This window comes from Terrapene carolina, unplaced genomic scaffold (genome assembly GCF_002925995.2).
Source record: "Terrapene carolina triunguis isolate 2854851 unplaced genomic scaffold, T_m_triunguis-2.0 Scaffold166, whole genome shotgun sequence".
NCBI lineage: Eukaryota > Metazoa > Chordata > Testudines > Emydidae > Terrapene > Terrapene triunguis.
Window position 1 is genome coordinate 15,362 of NW_020664517.1, and position 25,622 is coordinate 40,983.

The 25,622-nt window shown below is 52.3% G+C and overlaps 1 protein-coding gene across 1 annotated transcript in view; it reads left to right on the plus strand.

Moving 5' to 3' along the window:
• The window catches only part of LOC112104258 (FH1/FH2 domain-containing protein 1), a 58,592-nt gene that overhangs the window by 9,769 nt on the left and 23,201 nt on the right, over positions 1-25,622 (plus strand). The window contains exons 2-5 of the mRNA XM_029912026.1: positions 11,915-12,021; positions 12,886-12,950; positions 22,652-22,719; positions 24,454-24,559. Coding sequence (XP_029767886.1) covers positions 11,915-12,021; positions 12,886-12,950; positions 22,652-22,719; positions 24,454-24,559 — 346 coding nt within the window. The remainder of the gene's footprint in view (positions 1-11,914; positions 12,022-12,885; positions 12,951-22,651; positions 22,720-24,453; positions 24,560-25,622) is intronic.

The window sequence follows — 25,622 nt, forward strand, 5'->3', positions numbered from 1 at the left end:
CATAATCCAGGGGTTCTCAAACTGGGAGTCAGGACCCCTTGGGGTCGCAAGGTTATTACATGGGGGGTCGCGAGCTGTCAGCCTCCACCCCAAACCCCACTTTGCCTCCAGCATTTATAATGGTGTTAAATATATTAAAAAGTGTTTTTAATTTATAAGGGGGGTCACACTCAGAGGCTTGCTATGTGAAGGGGTCACCAATAAAAAAGTTTGAGAGCCACTGCCATAATCTCTACTATCGCTCTCCCTAGTAAGACACCTGTGTGCTTGCAAAGTGTTAGCCTCCTTCCCAAATGGATATAATCACTTTAAACTACCCAGGCCATCCTGTCAGACTGGTAAAAGGGCCATGGTCAGAGCTTCAGCCCTAGGACTGACCTTCCCGTTTGCATCACTTGGCAGAGTCTGTGTGGTCCCCACACCCTTAGTGTCAGGTTTCAGCTATAGGGGTGGAGAACTGGGGTTTAAAACAAGCAGGGAAGTTCTTGTATTCCCTGTAGCTTGGCTGTGTTCAATATGCAGCATCCGTCTGTGCTCACGCTGGAGTGAGGTCTGCGTTCGACTCTGCAGCAATAACAGGCAGGGCGAGTAGCTTCATGAAGTTCTGAAACCTTCCACTCGAGGCCGACTGGAAACTTGGAGTCCATCTGCAGCTGCTGTGGGAAGACAGGGCATGTGGGCTGGCTGGGAGAGGAGGCCTCACCATCCTGCACTGAGCTGCTTCGCTTGTTGCTATCCATACCATGAGGGCTTCGAGCCCTTTAGCTCCATCTCTGTTGCAGCTGACTGTAACCTTTGGTCTCCCAGCTCTCATGATCAGCTAACTGTTCCCAGGCCCCTGCTGACTGTAGTCTGTATCTGGGGGTGCTTGAACATCTTTGGATATCACCTTAGCCTAGTGTGCCAGATCAGTGACCCGTCGCTCCCTATCTGCCTCCTAGAAGAGGTTAGCAGGTAATTCCCCTGCCAAGATGTGTGACAGTGAGTGTGCCTCAAAAGCAATGTAAGACTCAGGCTGTGTTAAAAACAAGGTTTGTGAAGAATGAGAGAGTCCTATTACCAAAGAGAGTCCCCATCACAGAGCTAGTCTGATGCACCTTGGAAGCTAACCTACGTAGATACCAGTGTGGGATTGCTCCAGCCGGTCCTGGCCTCCCCAAGCCCTTAGCCGGGCAGTTTGTCAGAGATCCTTCATGGCATCAGGTGCCTGCTGCCAAATCCCCCTGGAGCTGGCCCAGTGTCACTTTCTAGGTTACTTTGCAGTCCTGCTCACGGCCTTTCCAGGCCTCTCCCCCGGGTCTGTTTCGTGTATGTTTTCTGTAGTCCTTTCCTATTGGAATCAGTGCCTTAGATTAAACATTTCCCGTGTTCTTCTGGATGTCTATCCACATAGTGGGTGTCTCAGTGCAAGGACGTGTCTTCGTACACAGGGATTGGATGTCCCATCCCTGCCACCCCTTCATGGCTGTTTCCTGTTCTAGTTTGCAGCAGCTCTTTGGAATGTTAATTGTTCCTGGCTTTAGGTGTTAATCTGAAGCCAGTTCAGCATCCCCTTGAATCCACGGTTAAAGTGACAGGCCATTTTAAGATTATTTCACAGGTGAGTTCTTGACCGATTTAAACTGAGCTCTCACACTGACTCGGAGTAGAGACATGGTTCTGTCCCCCGGACGCCTCTCCCCATTACAGCAGTGCGTGGCCCTCACCTGACTGCTTCCCGCAGTGTTACAACAGCAGCTGGACTTCAGTATTTCTGGTCAGGGCTTTTGCTGCGAGTGTGTCCCAGAGCCTTGTTTGGGTGAAGGAAAGGAACCAAACCTAGACCCTGCCGTTTTCACTGCCCTCTCGTGCAGGAATTCCCTGTCATGGGAACTGCCTGTAAAGGGTTCCCAGGACAGTGCGGCTCGTGAGCCGACTGGAACAGCATGTCTCTGTCCCCAAGGGTTAGCACTAGGAGACAACATGTGCCTGGGGTAGAATCCAAACCACGAACGCTGCGGGTGGAGCTGCATTCCTGCCACGCTCACATGAGAAACTGGCATCCGAGTTCCTGCAGCTGCCAGTAGGCCGGCTCATGTAATTAGGCCCCCTGAAGCAGGCATGGACATTGATGCTGACCTGCCTGCGATTTAGCAGTTAACGCACTGCGGGGTTGCTAGCGAGGCTTCCTGGGAAAAGCGGGGGGGGGGGGGGGGATGTTCCCCTACTTACTCTGCGTCAGATGGGTGAGTTCCGTGTTTAGTTACAGCCCAGGGGCTGGGATGCGAACCTGGAGCCACTTACACCCCACAGTCTCCAGCACAACTCCCATAGCGACAGGGAGACGTTTGCACAGAGATCGAGAGTCGAATATGGCCTTTATGTAGGAAATAAATCTCTTCATCGGCACCTCATTGTCACGTTCTGCATGGGTCAGTGGGAAATGCTTGGCTTAGGGTGACCCGCTATTTCTGTGCTCTGTTTCTCTTCGGCCCTCCTCCCCATCCTGCCTTTCTCAGTTACCCTCCCTCTGCCCTGACTTTGTGTCCCTTCTTCCCTGGGTTTCACACCCAACCCCTTCTCCATTCTCTTCTCCGCTAACTTGATCAGCAAAGAACTAATTATTGCAGACATTTAATAGGTCCTCTCTACACGTGAGAGTTAACACCCTAGTGAGAAGCTGGAGAGTTTGTACCGCTCAGGCAGACAGTACGGCATTGGCTTCGCTGGGTTCCCATTTGAATGAGTCTATACTCTTTCTGCGGAACCAGGAAGGGATAGAAATGTGCCTCGTTAAGTGAAAGCTGAGGTTCTGCAGAATCTGCATGTCGCGTGAGCCACACCAGTATTTCAGTGCGTCAGGTGACCCATGGGTTCGATACCCGCCGCAGAGTAAAGCCAAGGCTACATGGTTAATAGTAACACTCTTCTAGCACGTTGTAAATGATTTGGGGACCCCAGGGGATGCAAAATGGCATACAAACCACATGAGAATCCCATCAGCACCCAAGAGTGACGCAGCAATATTGCCAGCCCCACATATTCACAGACCATTCGTCAGGCCTTAGAAATTATGAGATTGGCTTAAAAGTCACAAGACCTTTCAAAAATGATACATTTGGGGCTTGCTTTGGCCTCTGGTTTTGAGCCTTTGGGTCGCGCTGGAGTCACATTTTCAAGCTTTTCTCTGCGAAGAGGAGGGCTAGGAACTTACTTGCATTTTTAAATGAAAACTAAGATTGTCATGTCATCATCTGTAATCACTCCTGGAGCTGGGGCTTAATTAAAACAACAAATATTACAAGGATCGCAACAAAATAGCCAGAGTTGGCAGCACTGCCAGTTTAGGTTGGAACAAATCAGTTGAACCGACTGGTGGAATTGAAGTTGGCAGAAGGCCCCATCGCTTGCAGTGGAATTTGAGAAGTACCAGGGGAACACCCCCGAAGTGTTTAGTGGTTAGCTTTTACATCACTCTAGCACTACATGAGTACATCAGTTGACAGGAGAGGAGAACAACTCCTCTTGAATCTCCACCACCACTTCCTTCCGCACCCACATGATCCTTGGCATTGGCTCCCCAAGTACAGGTCTCTCTCATCTTACGCTGGGGTTACGTTCCGCGGTCAGCGCGTAAAGCGAAAACCGCGTATAGTCAAAATTACATTGAGTTGAATGGCGGGCGGAATCGCCCGCACTACAGGGACAGTATTAAAATTGGTATTTGACTTTTTTTTTTTTTTTTTTGGTTTTTGCCGATCGCGTAAAGCTGAAATCGCGCATGTTAAATGCGCGTAAGATGCGACAGACCTGTACCGACCCAGCCTGATTCCTTTCAGCTGCATCACAGCTTGCAGCCAGTGGCAGCTGTTGACAGGTTACCAGATGCGACTCTTAGCCAAGAGGGGAATGAGTGGTCCCCGTGTGCAGATATTGTTGGGGGTCTGCCAGTTAGAACTTAGTCTCCAAAGAAGCGGATCAGTACTCGTGAGTTCCAGGCTCCTAGTCTTGTGCCCCATCCACTAGGCCATGTTTCTCCCCTCCCCTCCCCTCCCCCCCCCCCCCCCAGCTATGGGAGGCACGTTTTGGCAGAGGGCCTGTGATCCCAACTCTAGCTACATACTTCAGGCAGAGTGGTGAAAAGAACAGCCATTGTTGATGGAATCAGAGGGAGAGGGCTGGATGAGATCTTGAGAGGTCATCTAGTCCAGCCCCCTGCGATGAGACAGGACCAAGTAAACTTAGACCATCCCTGACAGGTTTTTTCCAACCAGTTCTGAAAAGCCTCCAATGACAAGGACTCCACAACCTCCCCTGGAAGCCTATTCCAGCGCTTAATTGCTCTTAGAGTTAGATGGTTGTTCCTAGTATCTAACCCTGCCTGCAAATTAAGCCCATTACTTCTTGTCCTACCTTCAGTGGACATGGAGAACAATTGATCACCGTCCTCTTTGTAACAGTTCTTAACATACTGTTATTAGGTCCCCTCTCAGTCGTCTTTTCTCAAGACTAAACCTGTCCAGTGTCTTTAACTTTTCCTCATAGGTTTGGTTACCTAAACATTTTATCGTTTTTGTTGCTCTCATCTGGACTCTCTCCACTTTCTTTCCTAAAGCACGGTGCCCAGAATTGGATGCAGTACTCCAGCTGAGGCCTCACAGTGCCGCGTAGAGCAGGACAATTACCTCTCATGTCTCACATACGAGACTCCTGTTAATACTCCTCAGAATGATGTTAGCCTTTTTCGTAACTGCATCATATTGTTGACTCATTCAATTTGTGATCCACTCTTACTAAGGCTATGATTATGTCATGGAGGTCGCGGAAGTCACGGAATTCATGACATTTTCTGCCCTGGGTCTGGAGCTCCCAGCCAGCCCCACCCACACAGCTCCCAGCCCCCGCCCCAGTGGGCAGCTGGGGGGATCCGGGAGCCCCAGCAGCAGTGGGTGCTGAACCCACCTACCCCTTTTGCCAGGGATATTTTTCGTGGAAGTCAGGGACAGGTCACGGGCTTCTGTGAATTTTTGTTTAATGCTCGTGACCTGTCCATGACTTTTACTAAAAGTATCTGTGATAAAAACTTAGCCTTATCTATGACCCTTAGATCCTTTTAAGCAGTACTACCACCAAGTTACAGAGTAGCAGCCGTGTTAGTCTGTATCCGCAAAAAGAACAGGAGTACTTGTGGCACCTGCTTCAGGCAAATACTCACCAGCAACCACACACCACAGAACAAAAACACTAACCCAGGAACCTATCCTTGCAACAAAGCCCGATGCCAACTGTGACGGTGCTGCCCGTGGGAGCCAGCTGAGGTCACTCAATCAGGGTGAACTGCAAACAAAACGGGGCAGACAAACCCCAAACGTTGGTGGATATTCCAATACTTAGGTTTACCAAGCCAGCACAAAACAGCTTCTGTAGTACCTCACTGGTTACTCAGAAGTTCAAACAACGCAGTTCCCTTAAAGTGCCCAGCCTCCGGCCTCCATCCAGACACACATGTCAGATATGATGATGATTACTGAAAATCTTACTTCATCGTATAAAAGAAAAGGTTCTTCCAATCCCAAAGGATCAGCCATATACCCAGGTTCAATTATAACTTAGATCTTACCCAAAATACACACTATAGTCAATTCTTATTAACTAAGCTAAAATTTATTAAAAAAGAAAAGAGAGAGAGTGTTGGTCAAAAGATCAATATACATACAGACTTGAATTCAATTCTTGAGGTTCAGATGCATAGCAGAGGTGAGCTTGTAGTTGCCAAAAGTCCTTTTAGAAATAGTCCATAGGTTATAGTCCAATGTCCATATTCAGGGTGGCTCCAGTCAATGACTGGGGATCTCAATCCTTGTGGCTTAGGGTTTCCCCCTCTTGAAACCCAAAGCAGATCTGAGATCATATAGCATCATGTCCCAGGGTTCTTGTACATTTCCAGCAGCTTTTCGGCCTGAGAAAGGCTTAATTCTCAATAATAGGCTTAATTCTCCTTCTCTCAAACATCCTGGCAATTAGCACAAGGTAATCTATCCATTAAACAGTTCGGATACAGGTTACCACAACCTTCAAAGAGACATATAGACAATAATACTATTTCACTCAAGTATCATCATAAATGTTAATATTCCTTTTTGATCTTTGAATTAAAGTTATAGCAATAGACAAGACTTGTTTGCTCACATCATAAGACCTGAGCAAACATCTACCCTTGAGATCTCTAACAATGCAGACTTGCATTTCAAAGCTCTATTCATTTACATATCTTCCTAACCAGTTTCTACAGTTCACCCGTGGGTCAGGTCAGTCTGAGTTAATTAACTCTTTCTGGCCCTGTCATCTTTCAATGAAATATTATTTTACACTCCTAACGTCACACCAACTCTGTCCACGTATCTATTCAAGTGACACCATCGTAGGACCTAATCACATCAGCCATGCCATCAGGGGCTCGTTCACCTGCACATCTATCAATGTGATATATGCCATCATGTGCCAGCAATGCCCCTCTGCCATGTACATTGGCCAAACCGGACAGTCTCTACGCAAAAGAATAAATCGACACAAATCTGACATCAGGAATCATAACATTCAAAAACCAGTAGGAGAACACTTCAGCCTCTCTGGCCATTCAGTAACAGATTTAAAGGTGGCAATTTTGCAACAGAAAAGCTTCACAAACAGACTCCAACGAGAAACTGCTGAACTTGAATTGATATGCAAACTAGATACTATCAATTTAGGCTTAAATAGAGACTGGGAATGGCTGAGCCATTACACACATTGAATCTATTTCCCCCATGTTAAGTATCCTCACAGCTTCTTGTCAAACTGTCTTAACTTTTGTAGCGATAATCAAGATAGCCCATTTTTTTTTCTCCTGCTGACAACAGTTCATCTTAATTAATTAGCCTCTTAGAGTTGGTTGGGCAACTCCCACCTTTTCATGTTCTCTGTATGTGTATATATATCTCCTTACTATAGGTTCCATTCTATGCATCCGATGAAGTGGGCTGTAGCCCACAAAAGCTTATGCTCAAATAAATTTGTTAGTCTCTAAGGTGCCACAAGTACTCCTGTTCTTTTTACCACCAAGTTAGTTATTCCCCATTTTATTTTTCCTTCCTAAGTGTAGTACTTTGTACTTGTCTTTATTGACTTTCATCTTGTTGAATTCAGACCAATTCTCCCATTTTTCAGGGTCATTTTGATTTCTAATCCTGTCCTCCAAAGTGCAAGCAGCCTTTCCCAGCTCGGTGTCATCTGCAGATTTTATAAGCACACACTCCACTCCATTGTCCAAGTCATAAATGAAAATATTGACTAGTACTGCACCCTGGATGTACCCCTGCAGGACCCCACTAGATAGAGCCTCCTAGTTTGACAGTGAACCGTTGCTAACTACCCTTTGGGTATGGTCTTTCAACCAGCTGTGCACCCATTACTAGGCCACATTTCCCTAGTTGGCTTATGAGAATGTCATGTGGGACTGCGTCACAAGCTTCACTAAAATCAAAATATACCTTGTCTACAGCTTCCCAGGCCCACTAGGCCAGTGACCCTGTCAAAGAAGAAAATTAGGTTGATTTGGCATCTGCCGCTGAGTTCCAGAGTGTGAACAGGCCCCTCATGTGGCTATCCTTGGTGCTCACCAATCATGCTGCAGCTATGGACTTACTGGCATAGCTTGATGCCTTTGGCAGATGAGATCAGTTTGGGTCCGACAGCTTTCTATAGTGGCACGACAAGGCCTTGACGTTCCTTGCCAAAGAGTGCTAGGCAAGTGCACCCCAATGTTGGCCCGTGAGCTGCATCCTGATGTTTCTGTGCTGCTTGGCACCTGGCAAAAAGAACAGTAGGTATGTCTCAGCACTGACCAGCCTCCTTAAAATCCAGTTGTACTGGTAGCAATAAGTCCAGATACTGCTACGAGGCAGTGAACGGTTTTAGTTGCTACTCTGCACTTGGATTGTTCAGTGTTAAACTGAGATGCAGCCACAGATTTGCCAGTCTTATGTAGGGTCATATAGCTCACCCATATAGATAATAGGTGTGAGGGACCAATGTGATCAACTAGTCTGACCTCCTATATAGCACAGGCCAGAGAATGTCACCCAATGTTCCTGCAACCAGTCCATAGTGTGCAGCTGATCTAGGGCAGGTTATGTTCAGAGAGGCAGCCAGTCGTGATTGAAATACCGATAGAACCACTGAGCTAGCTTGTGTCTTTTTTGCTCTTTTTGCCACACTGCCAATAGGAAGGAAGAAGGTGAGCGTGACTGGGTTCCAAATAAGCATTTAGAGCAAACATGCCAGGCCTAGCTGTATGCTTAGGGTATGTCTACACTGACAGAGTGTTTGCGCTGTAAGTGTCACCGGTGACAGGGAACCGGTGAAAGTAAAGCGCTGGTTTGTGTCCTCACTCAGTTCCTCAGGCGCCAGAGAGTGTTGACACTACCAGCACTTCCATCGCGGATGAGAGCAGTGCTGTAGGGCAGCTGTCCCACAGTGCAGCTCTCTCGATAGGTCCTGTGGGAAGGGGGGGGTGAGCGGAAGGCATTCTGGGTCCCTGCTTAGTGCCCCGTGTTGCCCTGCTTCATGTCCCAGCAGCCCCATTACTTCCTTGTTTCTTTCGTGGCATTTTTTTTACCCCCCCTGCTGTCTGGCTGCTTTCCCTGCCACATCTACAAGCAAAGGGAAAGGGAGTTTCAACTTCCCGGGGCTTACAGGGGGAGGGGCGGACGTCCGTTTACTTGGCGTCAGAGCAGCGGAGATGCTGGCCAGAGTGGTCACTTTTGGAACTGTGGGATATCCTTCGGAGGCCAAAAGGTGTTTACGCTGGTAGAATGTGTCTTCACTTTCACAACAGCGCAAAAAGAACAGCGCAAAGGACTGTAGGCCTCTCGTGAAGGTGGTTTTCTTTTTGAAACTCAGAAGTTTCACCGCAAAAAGTCATTAACAAGTGTAGACGCTCCCGCGGTTTTAGCGCAAAACATGGACTTTTTGTGTTTTAAATGGTAAGTGTAGACACAGCCTTAGAGTTGCTCTGGTTAGGTTCTGGCGGTGTGTGCTGCCCACCACACACAGCACCGCTGGAGGGCTCTCGGAGCATTTAAAGAGATACCTACCTCATTCCTGTATACTGCTGGCTAGAAAAGATGCATTAAAACTGTCCGCTTTTTTAGCGGGACCAGTGAACTCAGCTGACAGGTCCTTCTCGTAGTGACGACACTAACAAAGAATCAAACGGACGTAAATTGGCTTGTGACTTGCCATAGCAAGATACCAAGGCCAGTAAGGCCCTGCCTTCCAAAGGCCGAGCGCGAGGGCACGTAGTTTGATCCCCAGTATATGGGGCCGGACTTGCAGAGGATCCGCTCCCTGATGTCAGTGCAGAGTGAACCTTCCAGACCACGAGAAGGAGCTGTGATGTGGGATTTCCTGTCCGGAAAGAGCTGACACCCAATCCCTTCAGGCTCCCCTTTTACCCATGGATTGATTTCGGTGTGTCAGCTGAAATGGATGTTTGCCGCCGGTTACTGGTTGAAATCGAATGCTGCCAAGTCTATCTGTGTGTGCCGGAGCCAGATCCCAAGGTGTTCTACCTCCTGCTTCCACTCGGTCTCCTGACGGTATCCCAGAAGGAAGTGCCTTGTCTGTCACAATGTGGAGAGCTGGGGTTGGGCCCCTGCCCTTTCCATGGAGGGTGCTTTGCCCCCCCCCCCCCCCCGCGAGAGTCCCTGTGACAATCCCCGACCCCAGAGCAAGAGTTCCTGTCAGACATATCGGTACAGAATTCAGAACACCAGCGTGAGATGAGATAAGCTGGGCCGAGGGTGAAACTGGTTCCAGCTGCGTGTCTGAGGGAGGTGGGCTGTGGGAGTCGGAGGAAGAGGCAGCGTTTGGGCAAGCGGCTCCAATTCTAGGCTGAACTGGCCGGGAGCTGCCCTTTCCCCTCGTGCTGTTCAGGAAGGGAGCCTCCTTACGGTGGCTTTTCTGACTTTCCTCCACAGGGCTGAGATCGCCAGTCCCTGCTTGGCACTCTCCCCATTGCCCTGCTGGAAGAGGGCATCCTCTCTTGTAGGAGAGAGGGAGGGATCTTACCGCTGTCCACCGCAGAGATGGCAGGCAGAGCCTACCTGGCTTGAGGCCAGGGCCACGTGGCCGATCCCCTGGAGTGGTTGCATTGTGACTCAGGAGTGGCTGAACTTGTCGGGGTTGTGCTCCTCTGCTCGGAGCCCTGTATTTTGGGATGTGAAAGCTGCACAGCCTGGAAGCTGTGATTTTCATGACCGTCAGGAAGCGGCCAGGCGGCGATGAGTCAGCGTGCAGGCTTTGTCAGGATCATGGTGATGGGTGAGTCACCAGTGCCTGTGTGTACCGAGGGTGTGTGCACATGTCCCTCTGCCATGACACCTAGAGATGCAGCTGGCTGCGTCTCTAGGGTGTGTGTTGGAGGGATGGGTGGGGGAGAACTGCTAGCACCTAGTCGCTACTTTAGGGCTGGTACGGTGTCCTCTCCTCTCATCTCACCCCCACTGCTGAATTGTCCCTGCCCCACTGCTCCCCTCTATGGGTTGTCTTTATTCCCCGCCCCCTTTCCTTGGGGGCTCCTTTTGGGCCTCTTTCCTCACCTGCTGTCAGCTCCGTCGGTGGGCTCCATAGCTCCGTGCTCAAGCGCTGTAGAGATGAGGGGACCAGTGCATTTCACCCAGCTGCCTGCACGGGACCGTGAGCTAGCAACGGAAGCAGTGACTCCGAAATAGATTCGGGGGGAGGGTGGATAATCAGCTGAACGGGAGCTCCCAGTGGGATGCTGTCACCAAAAGAGGTAATGTGATCCTGGGCTGCATAAACAGGGGAATGGTGAGTAGGAGCAAAGAGGTTATTTTACCTCTGTATTTGGTGCTGGTGCCACCACTGCTGGAATCCTGTGTCCAGTTCTGGGGTCCATAACTCAAGACACGTGTTGATAAATTGAAGGGGGTTCAAAGAAGAGCCCCGAGAATGATGAAAGGATTAGAAAACCTGCCTTCTAGAGATAGATTGAGCTCCTTGAGTCTATGTAGCTTAACAAAGAGAAGGTTAAGGGGTGACTTGATCCCAGTCTGAGTTGCTACGTGGGGAACAAATAGTTAATAATGGGCTCTTCAGTCTAGCAGAGAAAGGTCTAACGCGATCCAATGGCTGGGTGTTGAATCTAGACAAATTCAGACTGGAAATAGAGCGTAAGTTTTTAAAGCGTGAGGGCAATTAACTATTGGAACAATTTACCAAGGGCCCTGGTGGATTCTCCATCACTGACCATTTTTAAATCAGGACTGGCGGTTTTTCTAAAGGATCTGCTCTAGGAATGGTTTCGGGGCAGGTCTCTGGCCTGTGCATACAGGAGGACAGACTAGATGGTCACAATGGTCCCTTCTGGCCTTGGAATCTCTGACTCTGGTGAGGGGAAGAGAAGACAGGAATGTGGCGAAATGGCCTGTGAACCCCCGAGCCCGGGGGATGGGATGGGACAGAATGCTGCTGCTGAGGGGACACGGAATAGGAGTTTCTGGACTCGTGAGTGACTTACACTCTGGCCCCCAGAGCTGAACTAAAGTGCCTCAGTTAAATCCTCAGCGAGCCGTTTCCAAGGCGCCGCACGGCTGTGCAACCCCACAAAAGGGGGTGGCAGTAGCTGGGCGTGAGGGAATGGCTAGGGAGTCGCATGGTTGAGAGGCGGGGGCAGATGGTCTGGGAGTCAGGACTCCTGGGTTCTACTCCTAGCCCTGCTGCTGATTGGCTACTTGTCCTCTACAAGTGCAGAGTGGCAGTATAGTTCTTGGGGTGCCTCACACTGACCCTGCTCCCCACGACCTCGCTATGCATTCCTCCCTCCTGGTAGCAAGCACCATCACTGATCTGTGGGGGGTCCTTGTGTTTGCAGCTGGCGGACTGTACGCTGCAGGTCTCACCATCTGGACAGTACCTGGATCTTGATCTGTCCCTGCTGGAGCAGAAAGATGAGCTGGAAGGATTCTACGAGGAGATCAGGTGAGTTGCTGGAGTCGCAGATATACCCGTCTGAACCGAGTGAGTGGGACATGAGTCACTGTCTCCACTCAGGAGACTGCCCAGCCAGACAACATGACCCTGCTTCCCCCACCTTTGCCTTCTCCAGATGCCCCCATGGAGTGAGACGCTGATGCATGTTGCTCTTCTGCCTGCTCAGCAGGATGGAGCAGACAGTGAGGGGCCTGCGGGGGAGCAAGAATGGCTGGAATTGGGGCTGGGGCTGGTAGAGTCACTTGGGGGATTCACTCCTTTGCCAGCTGCTTCCTGGATGTTAAACTGAGCCCCTGGGCTGAGAGCCTGGGGACAGGCCAGTTTTGGTCAGTCTCTAGGGCAGTCTGTGGGGAGTGAGGGACCTTGGACTTGAGGTGCCTCAGCAGAGCTGTGGGGAGAGATCAGGCCTGGAAAGCAGGAGCGGCCACAGATCAGGACAGAAGTACGCTGGCAGAGGTGCGTGGAGGCCCCAGGACAGTGCACCAAAGAGCTGCCCATCCCCCCCAGTGTAACTGCGTAGATTTGGTTTCCTGAGGGTGGTTGTGGTGATCTGGCAGGCCCCAGCAATAGCCGGGTGCTGCTGCTGTCAGTAACCTGTGGAAGTGGGGCATGGTGTGTGTGTGTGTGGGGGGAGCTGTTCTGGGGGAGAGGTGGCTGGCACATCATTAGGGGAGCAGAGCTCTGGCTCTGGTGCTGAGTATGGAGGCAGGCTGGTGCCCATTGGTCGGCGTGGGTCTGGGCCTTGCTGACTTGTAGGCTCCCGATGGCGGTGCTGTGAGCAGGCCCTGGCTGCCCGCGAGCGAGGCTATTGGTGACATTTGCGGTGACTTACCTGCATTCCTCTCGTTCCAGCAAAGGGCGGCGGCCAACTCTGATCCTGCGCACGCAGCTCTCCGTCCGAGTCCATGCCATCCTCGGTGAGTCCCTGATAGCCAAGGGCTCTGGGCCCAGTCCCTTCTGTATTCCCCAGGGCCTTTGCCTTTAACTGGCCCAAGGCCACTCGAGCCAGGAGCACTGTGACACAGTGGGGCCTGGCTAATCTGGCCCGTGGGTTAATTGCTGAGTGCTCCTGGGGGCTGGCTCCCGGCTCCCTTTCCCATGATCCTCTGAGCTCCAATGTTCTCTCTGGCTTCATGTCTCTGTCTGCCATGGCTGGGTTTTCCCAGCCCCTGTCACTGCCACGGCTGGAGATGAGCAACTGGGCAAGGAGGGGGGCAGGCTCTGAGGTGGCACAGAGCAGTCTCTCTTGGGTGCTTGTCTGACTGGTTCCTGCTCACATGCTCAGCATCTAGCTGGTTGCTACCACGTGGGGGGTCTGGTTGCTACCACATGGGGGGTCGGGAAGGAATTTCCCCCGAGTCAGACTGGCAGTGACCTGGGGAGGTTTCACCTTCCCCTGCGGCGTGGGGTGCGGGTCACTTGCCAGGATCATCTGGGATATCTCACTTCATCCTTTCCCTGCCATGGCAGGGGCCTCGGGCACCTAGGTCCTTCCTGTTCTCTCCGTGTGGTGCGTAATAACCTGGTCTCCTGTGGGCTGTGATACTTGGGGGTTGGGTTCCGTGTGGGGGTGCTGGTGGGCTGTGCTGTGTAGGAGATCAGACTGGAAGACCTGGCCTTAAACTCTGACTCGGGTCATTGTTCCTCCCGTGGCTCTTGGGGCTGAAGGGGTTAATTGTTTTCAGCACAGAGAGCCCAACTACAACAATATTTTTGCCTGTGATACTGAAAACATGCCGCATGCTACAAATATTCCGGGTCGCTTAGGCAAGCTCTAAATATAGACTTGGAAAGTACAAACAACTGTCTCTCGTGGCCAAGAACCCCGATGAAGGGTCAGGCATCCAGTGCTGGGAACCAGCATGGCTCCTCGGCACTGGGTGTCTCCCGGTTCCTGAGCTTGGTGCGGGGATCACGAGTATTGCACAGGGGTGCTGTATTAACGAGATCTAGAGCGGCCGCCCCTTTGCTGCAGCCTGGGGCCCTCCTGCTGGCAGCCCGCGGGGAGCTGACATGGGGGGTCCTGCTCACTCGGCATGGGTCCAGCTACTAAAAGGCATTCAGTCCTTTCCTTGCATCGCTCTTCCATGTGGCCAACGGCGGGAGGTAGGCCCGCACTGAGAAGACTTGAGCCCCTGCTGTTCTGTGCAGTAGGAGCCCAGGTGATAACTGCTGAGTAGGTTACCGAGGAGCTCTGTCAGCCTAGACCAGCCTTTCCCAAATGGTGGGTCCCAATCCATTGGTGGATCCCAGAAGGGTTGAGTGGGGTTGCACATACCCTGAAGGCGCTTTCCCTTCCCCTGGAGGAGTTTTTACCTGGACAGCGGGCCCAGGCCTGGGAAGGTGGAGCGTCCCCCTCTGTCTTTGTGCCTGTAGTGTCTACCCTTTCCCTTCCCCTGTGCCTGCAGGTCTCTTAGGGACAGCCCCGCCCTGGGCTCCAGTGCCGTGTCAGCTAATTGTGCAATCCTTTCCCTGCAGAGCCGCTGAGGTCAGGGCTCTGCTGTCTGTTGGGGCTTCCCAGGCTCTGGCCGGGTTAGGGTCTGCTCTGCTGTGTGTGTCTGGTGCTCGGACATTCCAGCAGCTGGAGGGGGCAAAGGTCACCTGAACTGCAAGTTAACCGAAAGTCCTAATCAGCGTTCCTGAAATCTTCTCGGAAGGCTGCTGCTTGCCTCGTTAGAGCTTCTGACTGAGCCACCTCAGGATGCTGTAGAGATCAGCTGGATTGTGCTTTTAATAACTGCCTGTCAGACAGCAGGAATCAAGAGGTAACCAACAGTAGAAACTAACCCTAAACTAAACACCAAACCAGCAGAAACTTGCCAGCAAGTTAAAAAAATATGTATTGAATGAATGGACTATAAGGTGGATAGAAAGCTGGCTAGATCATTGGGCTCAACGGGTAGTGATCAACAACTCAATGTCTAGTTGGTAGCCGATATCAAGCGGAGTGCCCCAGGGGTCGGTCTTGGGGCCGGTTTTGTTCAACGTCTTTATCAATGATGTGGATGATGGGATTAATTGCACCCTCAGCAACTTTGCAGAAAGCAATGAACCCCTTCAGCCACTAAGCTGGGGGGAGAGGTAGATCTGCTGGAGGGTAGGGATAGGGTCCAGAGTGACCTAGACAAATTGGAGGATTGGGCCAGAAGAAATCAGATGAGGTTCAACAAGGACAAGTGCAGAGTCCTGTACTTAGGACGGAAGAATCCCATGCACCGCTACAGGCTGGGGACTGTCTGGCTAAGCGTCAGTTCTGCAGAAAAGGACCTGGGCATTACAGTGGACGAGAAGCAGGATATGAGTCAGCAGTGTACCCTCGTTGCCAAGAAGGCCAACGGCATATTGGGCTGCATTAGTAGGGGCATTGCCAGCAGATCGAGGGAAGTGATTATTCCCCTCTATTCAGCACTGGTGAGGCCACACCTGGAGTATTGTGTCCAGTTTTATTCCCCCCACTACAGAAAGGATGTGGACAAATTGGAGAGAGTCCAGCGGAGGGCAACGAAAATGATTAGGGGGCTGGAGCACATGACTTAGGAGGAGAGGCTGAGGGACCTGGGCTTATTTAGTCTGCAGAAGAGAAGAGTGAGGGGGGATTTGATAGCAGCCTTCAACTACCTGAAGGGGGGGTTCCAAAGAGGATGGATCTTGGCTGTTCTCAGTGGTGGCAAATGACAGAACAAGGAGCAATGGTCTCAAGTTGCAGTGGGGGAGGTCTAGGTTGGATATTAGGAAACACTATTTCACGAGGAGGGTGGTGAAGCACTGGAATGGGTTATCTAGGGAGGTGGTGGAATCTTCTTCCTTAGAGGTGTTTAAGGCCCGGCTTGACAAAGCCCTGGCTGGGATGATTTAGTTGGGGTTTGGTCCTGCTTTAAGCAGGGGGTTGGACTAGAGGACCTCCTGAGGTCTCTTCCAACCCCAGTCTTCTATGATTCTATGAGTACAGCTATAAAACCCCCAGCTGCATACACTATACTGCAGGACATCAGCCTGACACCATGTCATGGGTGCATTGAAACAGCAGAGTTCACAAGTCAGCTCTGACAGCAATCAACTGCAGGATTCCCGTCTGCGCTGGGCAAAGGCGTTGGTCTTGGCCAAACCAAACGCATGAGCTGCACTGCTCTGGTGCCGCCATCCCTGTGGTCAGCGGGAGAGGAGCATTAGCTAGAACCCTTGCTCCCTCCAGCCACTGTTTGCAGAGGAACCCTCAGGGTCAGGGCATCAGGATCTTCCTTTCTTTAGCTGGAAACTGGACTTGTGACCCAGGTGTGTCAGGCTTGCAATGTGCAAACCAGGCTGCTTACAGAGCAAAAGCTAGGCTGGCTGCTGTCTTTGCACACAGACTTGCCGGGGGGCTGGCTGCTGGAGCCTGCTGCAGGCAGAACGTGCATGGCTGCTGCAGGGCTCCTAAACTACTTTCTGACTGTGATTCAGTCACACAGTCTTGCCCGCTTCCTGACTCGCCTTTGCAGCACTTCCGCTGTAATCAGATTGCTGATGAAACCTTATTTACCTGGATACATCATGGTGTGTTTGTTGCTCTTTGGGGGACACCTGTGAAACCAAACTTTCTCCCAGACCTACCAGACGGGCTCTGGGGGAGATACCATTGAATGGGCCTTCTCTGGCTGCTGCTAGCAATGGTGATTTGCGTGGTGTCTGCAGCAGGCTTGGCACTGCCGGCACAGGAAGTCGCATTCGTTTTTCCTGTCCCTGACACATGCGGAAGGATGTGTCTGAACACCAAGTGCCTCCTTCACGTTCCTGCAGAGATGAGATTTGCCTACCGCTCTAACCCAGGAGGCCTGGCGAGAGAACATGCTAACTCTTAGATTAGTGGGGCGGGGGGTCAGCAGCGTGACCTGACTGTCTTCTCGGTGTCTCCAGACCTTCGCCCCTGGCATCTGCCTTGCTTCCAAGTTTTCCATTAGATCAGCAGGCACGGCATGGCCCTCACCTCCTCAGACTGCATTTCTATTCGCTCCTGGCCTGCTGGAGATAGGTAGGGGATGGGGGAGAACCTCTCGGTCAGAACCTCTCGGTCAGTCCCCTCTGATGCCACTCATGTCAAGCCCAACAGGCCGAGCAGTTTAGCAGTTGCTGCTTCAAGATGTATGTAAACCCCGTCCAGATCTCTAACCCCTCTCCCGCTCTGCTGGGTGTGTGAGGGAAGCAGGCCTGGCTCTACAGAGCACGGGAGTGAGGCTGTTTCTTAGTGTCAACAGACGTGGGCTGTTTTCTGTTCCCCTTTATTGCTCCCCCTGTGCTGTTTGACTCCTCCTGTGCCCCAGGGCAGTGCCGCTCCCCTGTCCCTGGAGGCCCCTGCAAGTTGAGCCCATCTGTGCACAGGGTGTGGTCAGGGCCGTCCTTAGGATTTATGGGGCCCTCTGCAGTATTGTTAAACTGGTGCCCCTGTGCCGACAGCAGCCTGGGCTCGCATGTGTATTTTGGGGGGGGGGGGTCTTTTGAAGGATTTATTTTAAAAACTGTCTGAAGGTTCAAGCATTTAAGGCTAAAGATGAATCCTCAGATTGTGCATCTAAAAATCTATGCGAGGGTTTTTTAGAGATGTGATTTTATCATCTTCACCATCACACTAATGAAATATTTTTAAAGCAGATTTTAAACTAAGGTCCTGTAGACTGACATGTTCTGAGTAAACATGACCGTGATGCACAACTGTTTCCATCAGTAAATTCAGACAGTCTGTACCTGGGGGTTGTTAAATGCCTGTTCAATGGCTCCATTACCCCGTGAATGGCTCGCTAACAATTTCAGTGTTGTGCTAATAGGTCTGGCAGGCTGGAGGCTTTTTCACTTTTAAGTACTAGATCCCCTCTGGAAGAAGACTGGGGAGGCTGCAGCAGCCAGCTGTGGTGGGAGCCTGCAGGAAGGGTCAGAACAGGGATAGGAAAAGGCAGAAGGGTGGACACTAAGACCCAATAGAGCCCCAAATTTTCGGGTGCCCTACACCAGGAGTTCTCAAACTGGGGGTCGGGACCCCTCAGGGGGTCACGAGGTTATTACATGGGGGGTCGCGAGCTGTCAGCCTCCACCCCAAACCCTGCTTTGCCTCCAGCATTTATAATAGTGTTAAATATATAAAAAAGTGTTTTTAATTGATAAAGGGGGGTGGCACTCAGAGGTTTGCTAGGTGAAAGGGGTCACCAATACGAAAGTTTGAGAACCACTGCCCTACACAGCCTTATATGCCTAAGGACGGCCCTGGGGGTGGTGCAGGGGGGAGGTAGATGCTTTCTGCCAGTGCATGTTACCTTGGACATACCTGTCTGCCATCACCTGGCCCAACCTCCAGTGTGTCCAGGGCTAGCTGGGGTTCCTCCCACTCTGACTGACTGACTGCAGGGAGGAGACATTTCACCTACCTCCCTAGTTTGTCTCTCAGCTGTGTAATGACAGCAGCAGGGCTCAGAGGGAGAAGGGGCCAGGGGCAGGAAAGCCACCTCTTGGGTGTGAAAATCTGAGGGCTCTTGCTTGGGAAGGGCTATCCAGGGGCGCTCTCTTGCAGGGACTCCAGAAGAGGGGGGCGAAGGGGAGTGCGCCTTCCTCTTGGAGCATAGAAAGGGCTGTCTGGGGACTCGCTCCATAGGGCATGCAGATCTGCACCTCTTGTTCCTGTGCTCTGATCTCCATAAGGCAGAGAGCCTTGTGCCGCTGATCCATTGCTCTGGGAGCTAAGAGGGATAATCAGATCTCATGTTGCAGGACATCAGCTGATTGTGCCAAGGGTCAGGAAGGAAGCTGCCCCATGTACAGAATTGTACAGCTTGTCAGATGCGGCAGGAGAGGTTTTCACCTTTCTCGGATGCATGAGTCTCTGAGCGCTCTAGGAGGCGGGGTAGCAGACCAGACGGAGCAGTGTCTGACGTGATGTGGTGGATCCTGTGCTGCCTGGCTTTAGGTGTCTGCACTGTCCATCTGTGTCCCGCAACAATGACATGGACCCTCTGTGCTGAGAGCAGACGTGCTTGATTTTCTGCAGTGCCTCCCGTCCACGGGAGTGGGCACCCAGCAGAGACTGTGCCGGCGAAGCACTGGTGCTGCTGTGCTGGGCCGCCTGGCCCCTGGCACAGCCTGAGACACTAAGCCCTGATGGGCTGTCAGCCGGGATTCTGCCATTGTGTCCTAGGAGTGTCACCGTCCGCCTGGATGGAAAGAGCCCGCCCTCTCGGACTGCGGGGGAGAGCCGGCAGGAGCTAGCTACCTTGGGCTCCGGGCCAGGGGAGAGCAGGAGGCCATGCTTCTCATCGAAGTTCCTGTTTCTTCTGTGCGTAGGAAGCCAGGGGAGATATTTATAGCATTGTTATGCAAAAAGAAAAAAAGAAAGAAAACAGGAAATTGGCAAGTTCCAGATAACCCGCCATTGCCAGGCCGTAGCTGCTCCCTGGCTGCCAGGCCACGTGTCTGCTTCCCCCAGACCCCAAGGCTGACAGCAGGCCCTGGGGGCCACGGGCTCCTCTTAGTGCTCGAGGGAGGAGCCACAGCAGGGCCTGCCTGCAGCCAGGGGCTCCAGGAGCTTCGCGGGACCTTCCCAAACGGAGCAAACGGGCTGAGACTGAGCAGGGGCCCACACCTACTCCGAGCTGAAAGTAGTGGTTGAGAATGGAGGGAGGGAGCTCTTGTCTTAGCACCCTGCAGGTCCCGGGTTGGGAGCCGAGGGGGAGGGGAGGACGTGCACCCCTACGGGGGAGATTCATAGCTCAAGTGCAGCTTGCTGCTGGGGGAAGGATCTTGCACTCTGGCTTAGAGCCCTGCGCGGGACTATTGTTTTTAATTCCACTACCACCTGCTCCTAGGTTGTTTCTTGCATTTTTATCCCGCTCCCACCTGCAAAAATCTTAGATCCCGCACGAGAGACAGATTCCCCCATTCCCCCCAAAGTTCATTAACATATTACAGGGGGGCCAAACTGTGGCTTGCGAGCCGCATGCGGCTCTTTTACAGTTAAAGTGCAGGGCCCCCTGTTCTCCCCCCCGCGTTCTCCACCTACCAGACTGGGGGGAGGCTCGGGACTTCTGCCCTGCAGCTGGGTGGTGGGGTTAGGGGCTTCTGCCAGAGACGACTGGTGCCTGCTGAGAGTGGGGGTACAATTTAAAGGTTTGGGGCCCCCAACAGCTTGAGTCACACACACCCCCAGGCTGCAGGGTGGGGCCACTGCTTTAGCTCCATGGGGAGAGGCAGCAGCAAAAGCAGTGGCTCTCCCTGCAGCTTCCAGCTGTTGCCGCTGTCTCTCCCCTTGGCCCCAGCTTGCTGGCCCCAGCAGCGGCTGTGCAAGGAGGAGCCCTGGTGACACCACGTGACCAAGTAGGACCAGCAAACCTTGGCAAAAATCTGGGGAGGCACATAACCCCACATGCCCCTCCGCCGTGTGTTGCCTCTGGCTTCTGCCCCGCGGCTTTAGGCCTGCAGGGAGCTGAAGGCCTGAGCCCTGGCTGGCATCTCCCATGGGGCTGAAGCCCCAAGACCCCCCTCCCTGCGTGGCTGAAGCCCCAAGCCCCGGCAGGCGCCTCCCACAGGGCTGAAGTCCCAAGTCCCGGCAGGCGGGCCCCAGCTTTTTGTCGTATGCGGCTCCGGCGGTCAGTAAGTTTGGCCGCCCCTGGCATATTGTCTATATATACGGAATTCAGACACAATTTTTACCACTAAAAGAATATAACAAATCTGGCTTTAAACCATGTTAAAAAAATACTTCAACTCCTGTTATAATAGACATCAAATCTCTTTCTATCCCTCACTTAAATTTAAGTATTAAAACCTTTATTTAAAAAAAGAAAAAAGAAAAACTTGCTTTACATTGCTGCAATTCTATGTATGACAAACTGCTGTCGTGTGTATATCCCACGGAACGTCAAAACAAATTGCACCACAGTTTTGCCTTAAAGGCGCAGATGTTTCTAAAGATTATAATCATTAAGTTGTTTAAAAAAGGTTGTAAACGGCTTAAGCATCGCTTTTAGAACTTTGAAACATACCTTTCCAGTTATTTATCTGTCAGGGTTCTTACTGCTTTTTGGGAAACGTTTAATTGAAAAGCTGCTCACAGCCTAGGGTTTTGATAGAAATACATTTTAAAAAGAGGCTCAAACTAAGTGATCAATAGTAAGGTCAAATGAAACAGCAGGCGTACGGGGGTGCAGTCTGTGGGTCTGGAGCCCAGGGAGTAGGTACAGGGAACGCTGGGCTGGGGGGAGGTGGTGGCTCTGGAGCTGATGGGGACAATTCAATTCTTAGGTTGTTCTGATGTCGGGCGCTTTCTGGCTGCCGTTGCCAGGGTGAGAGCACGGCGTAGCTTCTCCTTGCACACGCTCTCAGCTGGGGGGCAGAGGGCGCTGTCCATGCTAGCCACGCTGTAAGCTGTCTGGGGGCGTGGTGTCTGCATCCGTCTCCTCAAAGCATCCGCTGCAGCTGGCGGGCTCAGGAAGTGTTTGTTAGCCCTGGTTTCACGATTGGGTCATTTCCTACGTACAGGGTCTAGCTCGGCCCCGGGCTGGCATCCCGTCTGTGTCTGGCTGCCCCCGGGAGCAGGGTGGGTGGTCTCAGGCCAAGCACCACCACGAGTGTGTTTCATTCTGCAGGGGTTCTCGCATAGCAGGTGCCACCCTGACTCCCGAGGGCTGCAGCCTACAGAGAGCTGAGCACCTCCCTTCCTGGGGCGTGGGGAGCTGACCGGCTCAGGGAGTGGGACATGGGCCTTGCGCTGTGGGGCGGAGAATGGGATCTGGAGCCTTCTCCTGGTGGGAACTGGTTCCAAGCCGGCCCTAGCTCGGCCACTTGAAGGTTCTTGAACCCTGTGCTAACCCCTCCTGGAGCGCATGGCACTGCCTAGCTTTCAGGCTCAGCACAAACCCGCTGGGCCGCAAGATGAGGGGTTACCACAGCATGCAGTCCTCAGCACGGGGAGGCCAAGGAACCTCACCCCATCTCCTCCCCTCCCCACCTCCTCCCTGCTGCAGCACCCCGGGGTCCCAGCGGGCGGGCGGGCTTCTCTTGCCACCACCCCGAGGGGAGGAGATGGGTGCCTGGGACCCCTTGGGAGTCAGCTGAGGGGCGCCCGCCTGTACTGGGGGGCAAATGGGCCGAGCCGGCCATCGTGGTAGGTGGCAGGCCCAGGGCTAGGCCAGGAAGCAGGGCTGTCCTGCTGGGCAGAGCCGAGCAGAGCCAGGCAGCCTGCCCGCTGGAGCCCTCGAAGCCTCATTCCAGCACGGGCGCCCCTCGGCCCCTGGGTGGTTCAGTCCCGAGCACAGCGGCCTCTGGCCCGCACGTCGGTATGGGCAGCCAGCCTGGCAGGCCCAATGCCCCAGCCCGTCTGTGTCACACCCCTTCCTTCCAGGGGAGGGGGTGTCCCCAGCCTCGATCCCTGCCCCGAGGTGAAAGTCACGTCAGCGGCACCAGCCCCCCTCCGTCCCCTCTGCAAAGGGAGAGAGCCCAGCTGAGCCCTGGCACTGAGCGTGGGGCCTGGCCAGCATGCGCTCTGCCCCTCTGCTCCGGCTGCAGAGGGGAGGGTTCGTGGCTTTCCCCATTGCTGGGGGATGCTCCAGGGTCTGTGTCCCCCACCCCCCTAATGCAGTGGCTGTGTTTCCTTCTCTTCCAGAGAAGCTGTACAACTCCCAAGGGCCGGAGCTGAGGCGCTCCCTCTTCTCCCTCAAGCAGCTCTTTCAGGTACGTTCCCCCAACCGCTCTGTGGGCCTGTGCCCAGGGCCATGAGCTGTGCAGGGCTCCGCGGGGGCAGCTGGTCATGGGGGGCTTGTGGCGTTAAGTGATGCTGGGGGATCCCATCAGCCCAGCCCCCCAGCTGCTGCTTTGGGTGATAAATTCCCCCGTGTATCCTGCCTTTCCCCCATGCCCGATTCCTGCTGCCCTCAGTTCGGCGCCGAGGAAGCTGCAGGGCTTAGCGCCTGGGGAGCGGGGGCTCTGGCCCAAAGCCAGGAGAGGTAGTATGGGGTTTGTTAACCCAGCCCCTGCCCCCTGGGGGGCTGCAGATTTGGGCTGGCGCCTTGAGCTTCACCTGTCAATCCCTGCAGCACCCCGCTGTGCCACGGCTTCTCACCCAGCAGTAACCAGTGGGGTACAGCACAGGCACCGCTGTCACTGCTATCTTTCCCCCTGCTGCTCTCCCTCCTTTCCCCCTGGGGTACAGCACAGGCCAGCCAGCATGGTCCTTCTCCCCTCTCCCCCACACACCCACAGGGTATCGCTAAGCCCCTTCGTTTTCAGTTTAAATCGATTTTTATTGAAAAATTCCCACGTTTTACAAAAAGTATTATTCATTTTTTTCTGATTTTTCACCCTACTTTTGTGTCATTCAAATATATAAAAAATAATTTGCTTTATTAGGAAAATACAAACACATATCTTATGAAATGTAATTACGATAATACATTATTCTGTGGGTCTATGCAAAGCCGTCTGTTGAAGTAAAGCTCTGTATTAGTCTAGAAGAGACACACAATAAACAAACAAGCACACAGACAAGCTCTGAAGTGCCTGCGCATCTGAATGTCCTGATGAATCTCACGCCCACCACAGACATATTTCAAGCTGTTAGCAGATAACGGTTTAAAGATTTGACCCACTAAAATGGGAAGAAAACAAAAATCTGTGTCAGAATATGTTTCAGAACACAAGGAAGCATTTGAAAATTAATAAATTTAAAAAAAACAGGAGAAAAGGATGAAGTTGAGTGTATGCGCTGCAAATGGTGTGGCCGAATTACTAAATGAGAACTATTAGCCTATAAATATTTAAATTCTACACCAGTAAACTCTTTATTCAGATGAAAAGTTTTATGTAGAGAGATTGTTTTCTTAAACTCAGAAGCGGCAGCATGTGTTCTGAGTCCTGTCCTAGTTCTGCAGCAAACCACACTGATGAATGGAATTCAGAGCATTAATTTACGGAATACTTTTTTCCCATCTTTCCATCCACCAAAATAACCCCCGATATTTACCCAGAAAAATGAATCGGTTTCTTTTGCACTGATTTCCCCCTGTTCTTCTTGTTGTGGTAATAATAAACACGGATCAATTCCTGAGAAAAATTAAATAAAATCAAAACTGAAAATGAAGGGGCCTAGGTACGGCACAGGCACAGCCGGCACTGGTCCCTTCACCCCCCCAGCCGGCTTCCCCCCCTAACCCCCCCTGGGTACAGCACAGGCACCGCCGGCACTGGCCCCTTGTTGGACCACATCTCCCCTAGCTGTGGGGTATGGGCAGCCCTTGGGCTCTCCTGACCCCCAACACCCTTCTCTATCAGTCTTGCCCTGTCTGCCCCATCCCTGCCTTAGTGGGGGTACGACTAGGGCCTGTTTGGGCCTCCTGTCCCCCTGAAGCCGTGACTGGGGGGTCTGGACCCCTGCGGGTGGATCAATGTGATCTCTGGTTTGTGCTGCAGGAGGATAAAGACCTGGTGCCAGAGTTCGTGAACTTGGAGGGGCTGATATGCTTGATCAAAGTGGGAGCCGAGGCCGACCAGAACTACCAGAACTACATCCTGCGAGGTTGGTGACAGGACTGGCCCTCTGGCCTGCCCTGCGGCAGGGCCCAGAGCCACTTGTCTGCCTATCTGGAGCCCCCTGGTTGCGGGGGGGGGGAGATTTTGGGCCTAGAGTCCCCAATGGCGCAGACACACACACATTGGGTGTGGGAGTCCCAGCTGGAGAGGGAGGACTGCTTGGGAGAGGTGGCAGGCATCGTAGGCTCTGCCCCTCTCTGAGCAGCGCCTCTGCGCCGGGCCCTGCCTGCAGGTGAGCTCTGAGCAGGGGCTGTGCGGGACGGCCCCCTGCACCGCGGGGCACGGCGGGTGCTGAGCTCTGCTGAGTCTTGGCTCTGACTGCTTGTGACCGGGGTTCTAGTGGGGGCCAGTTGTGGTCACTTAATTAGGGTGAACTGCAAAGAATGGAGCAGCCAAACCCCAAAACGCTGGTGGAGATTCCAATACTTCGATTCACCAAGCCAGCATAAAACAGCTTCTTTATTACCTCCCTGGTTACTCAGAAATCCAAACAACACAGTTCCCTTCAAGTGATTCAGCCTCAGGCCTCCTTCCAGGTACCCACATCAAAAATGATGAAAATGTCAGTAAATCTTATTTCATCCTATAAAAGAAAAGGTTCTACCAATCCCAAAGGATCGGACACATTACCTCCCAGGTTAATGCATGTTTCAGATCTTACCCAAATACACGCTACAGCCAATTCTTATTAACTAAACTAACATTTATTAAAAAACAAAAGAGAGAGAATATGGTTTAAAAGATCAGTATACATACAGATTTGAGTTCAATTCATTGAGGTGCAGATTCATAGCAGAGATGGTGAGCTTTGTAGTTGCAAAGAGTTCCTTTAGAATTCAGTTCATAGGTCATAGTCCAATGTCCAAATCTCATATTCAGGGCGTACCAGCATAACTGGGACCGCAGTCTTGCGTAGGATGACCAGACGTCCCGATATTTAGGTATTTGTCCCGCGTCCCGATTGATGTTCGGTCGGGACGCTGCACTCCGCTTTTTTTTCCTCCGCCGGCAGCACTCGGCTGTTCTCCGTTGGTTCCCCCCCCCCCCCC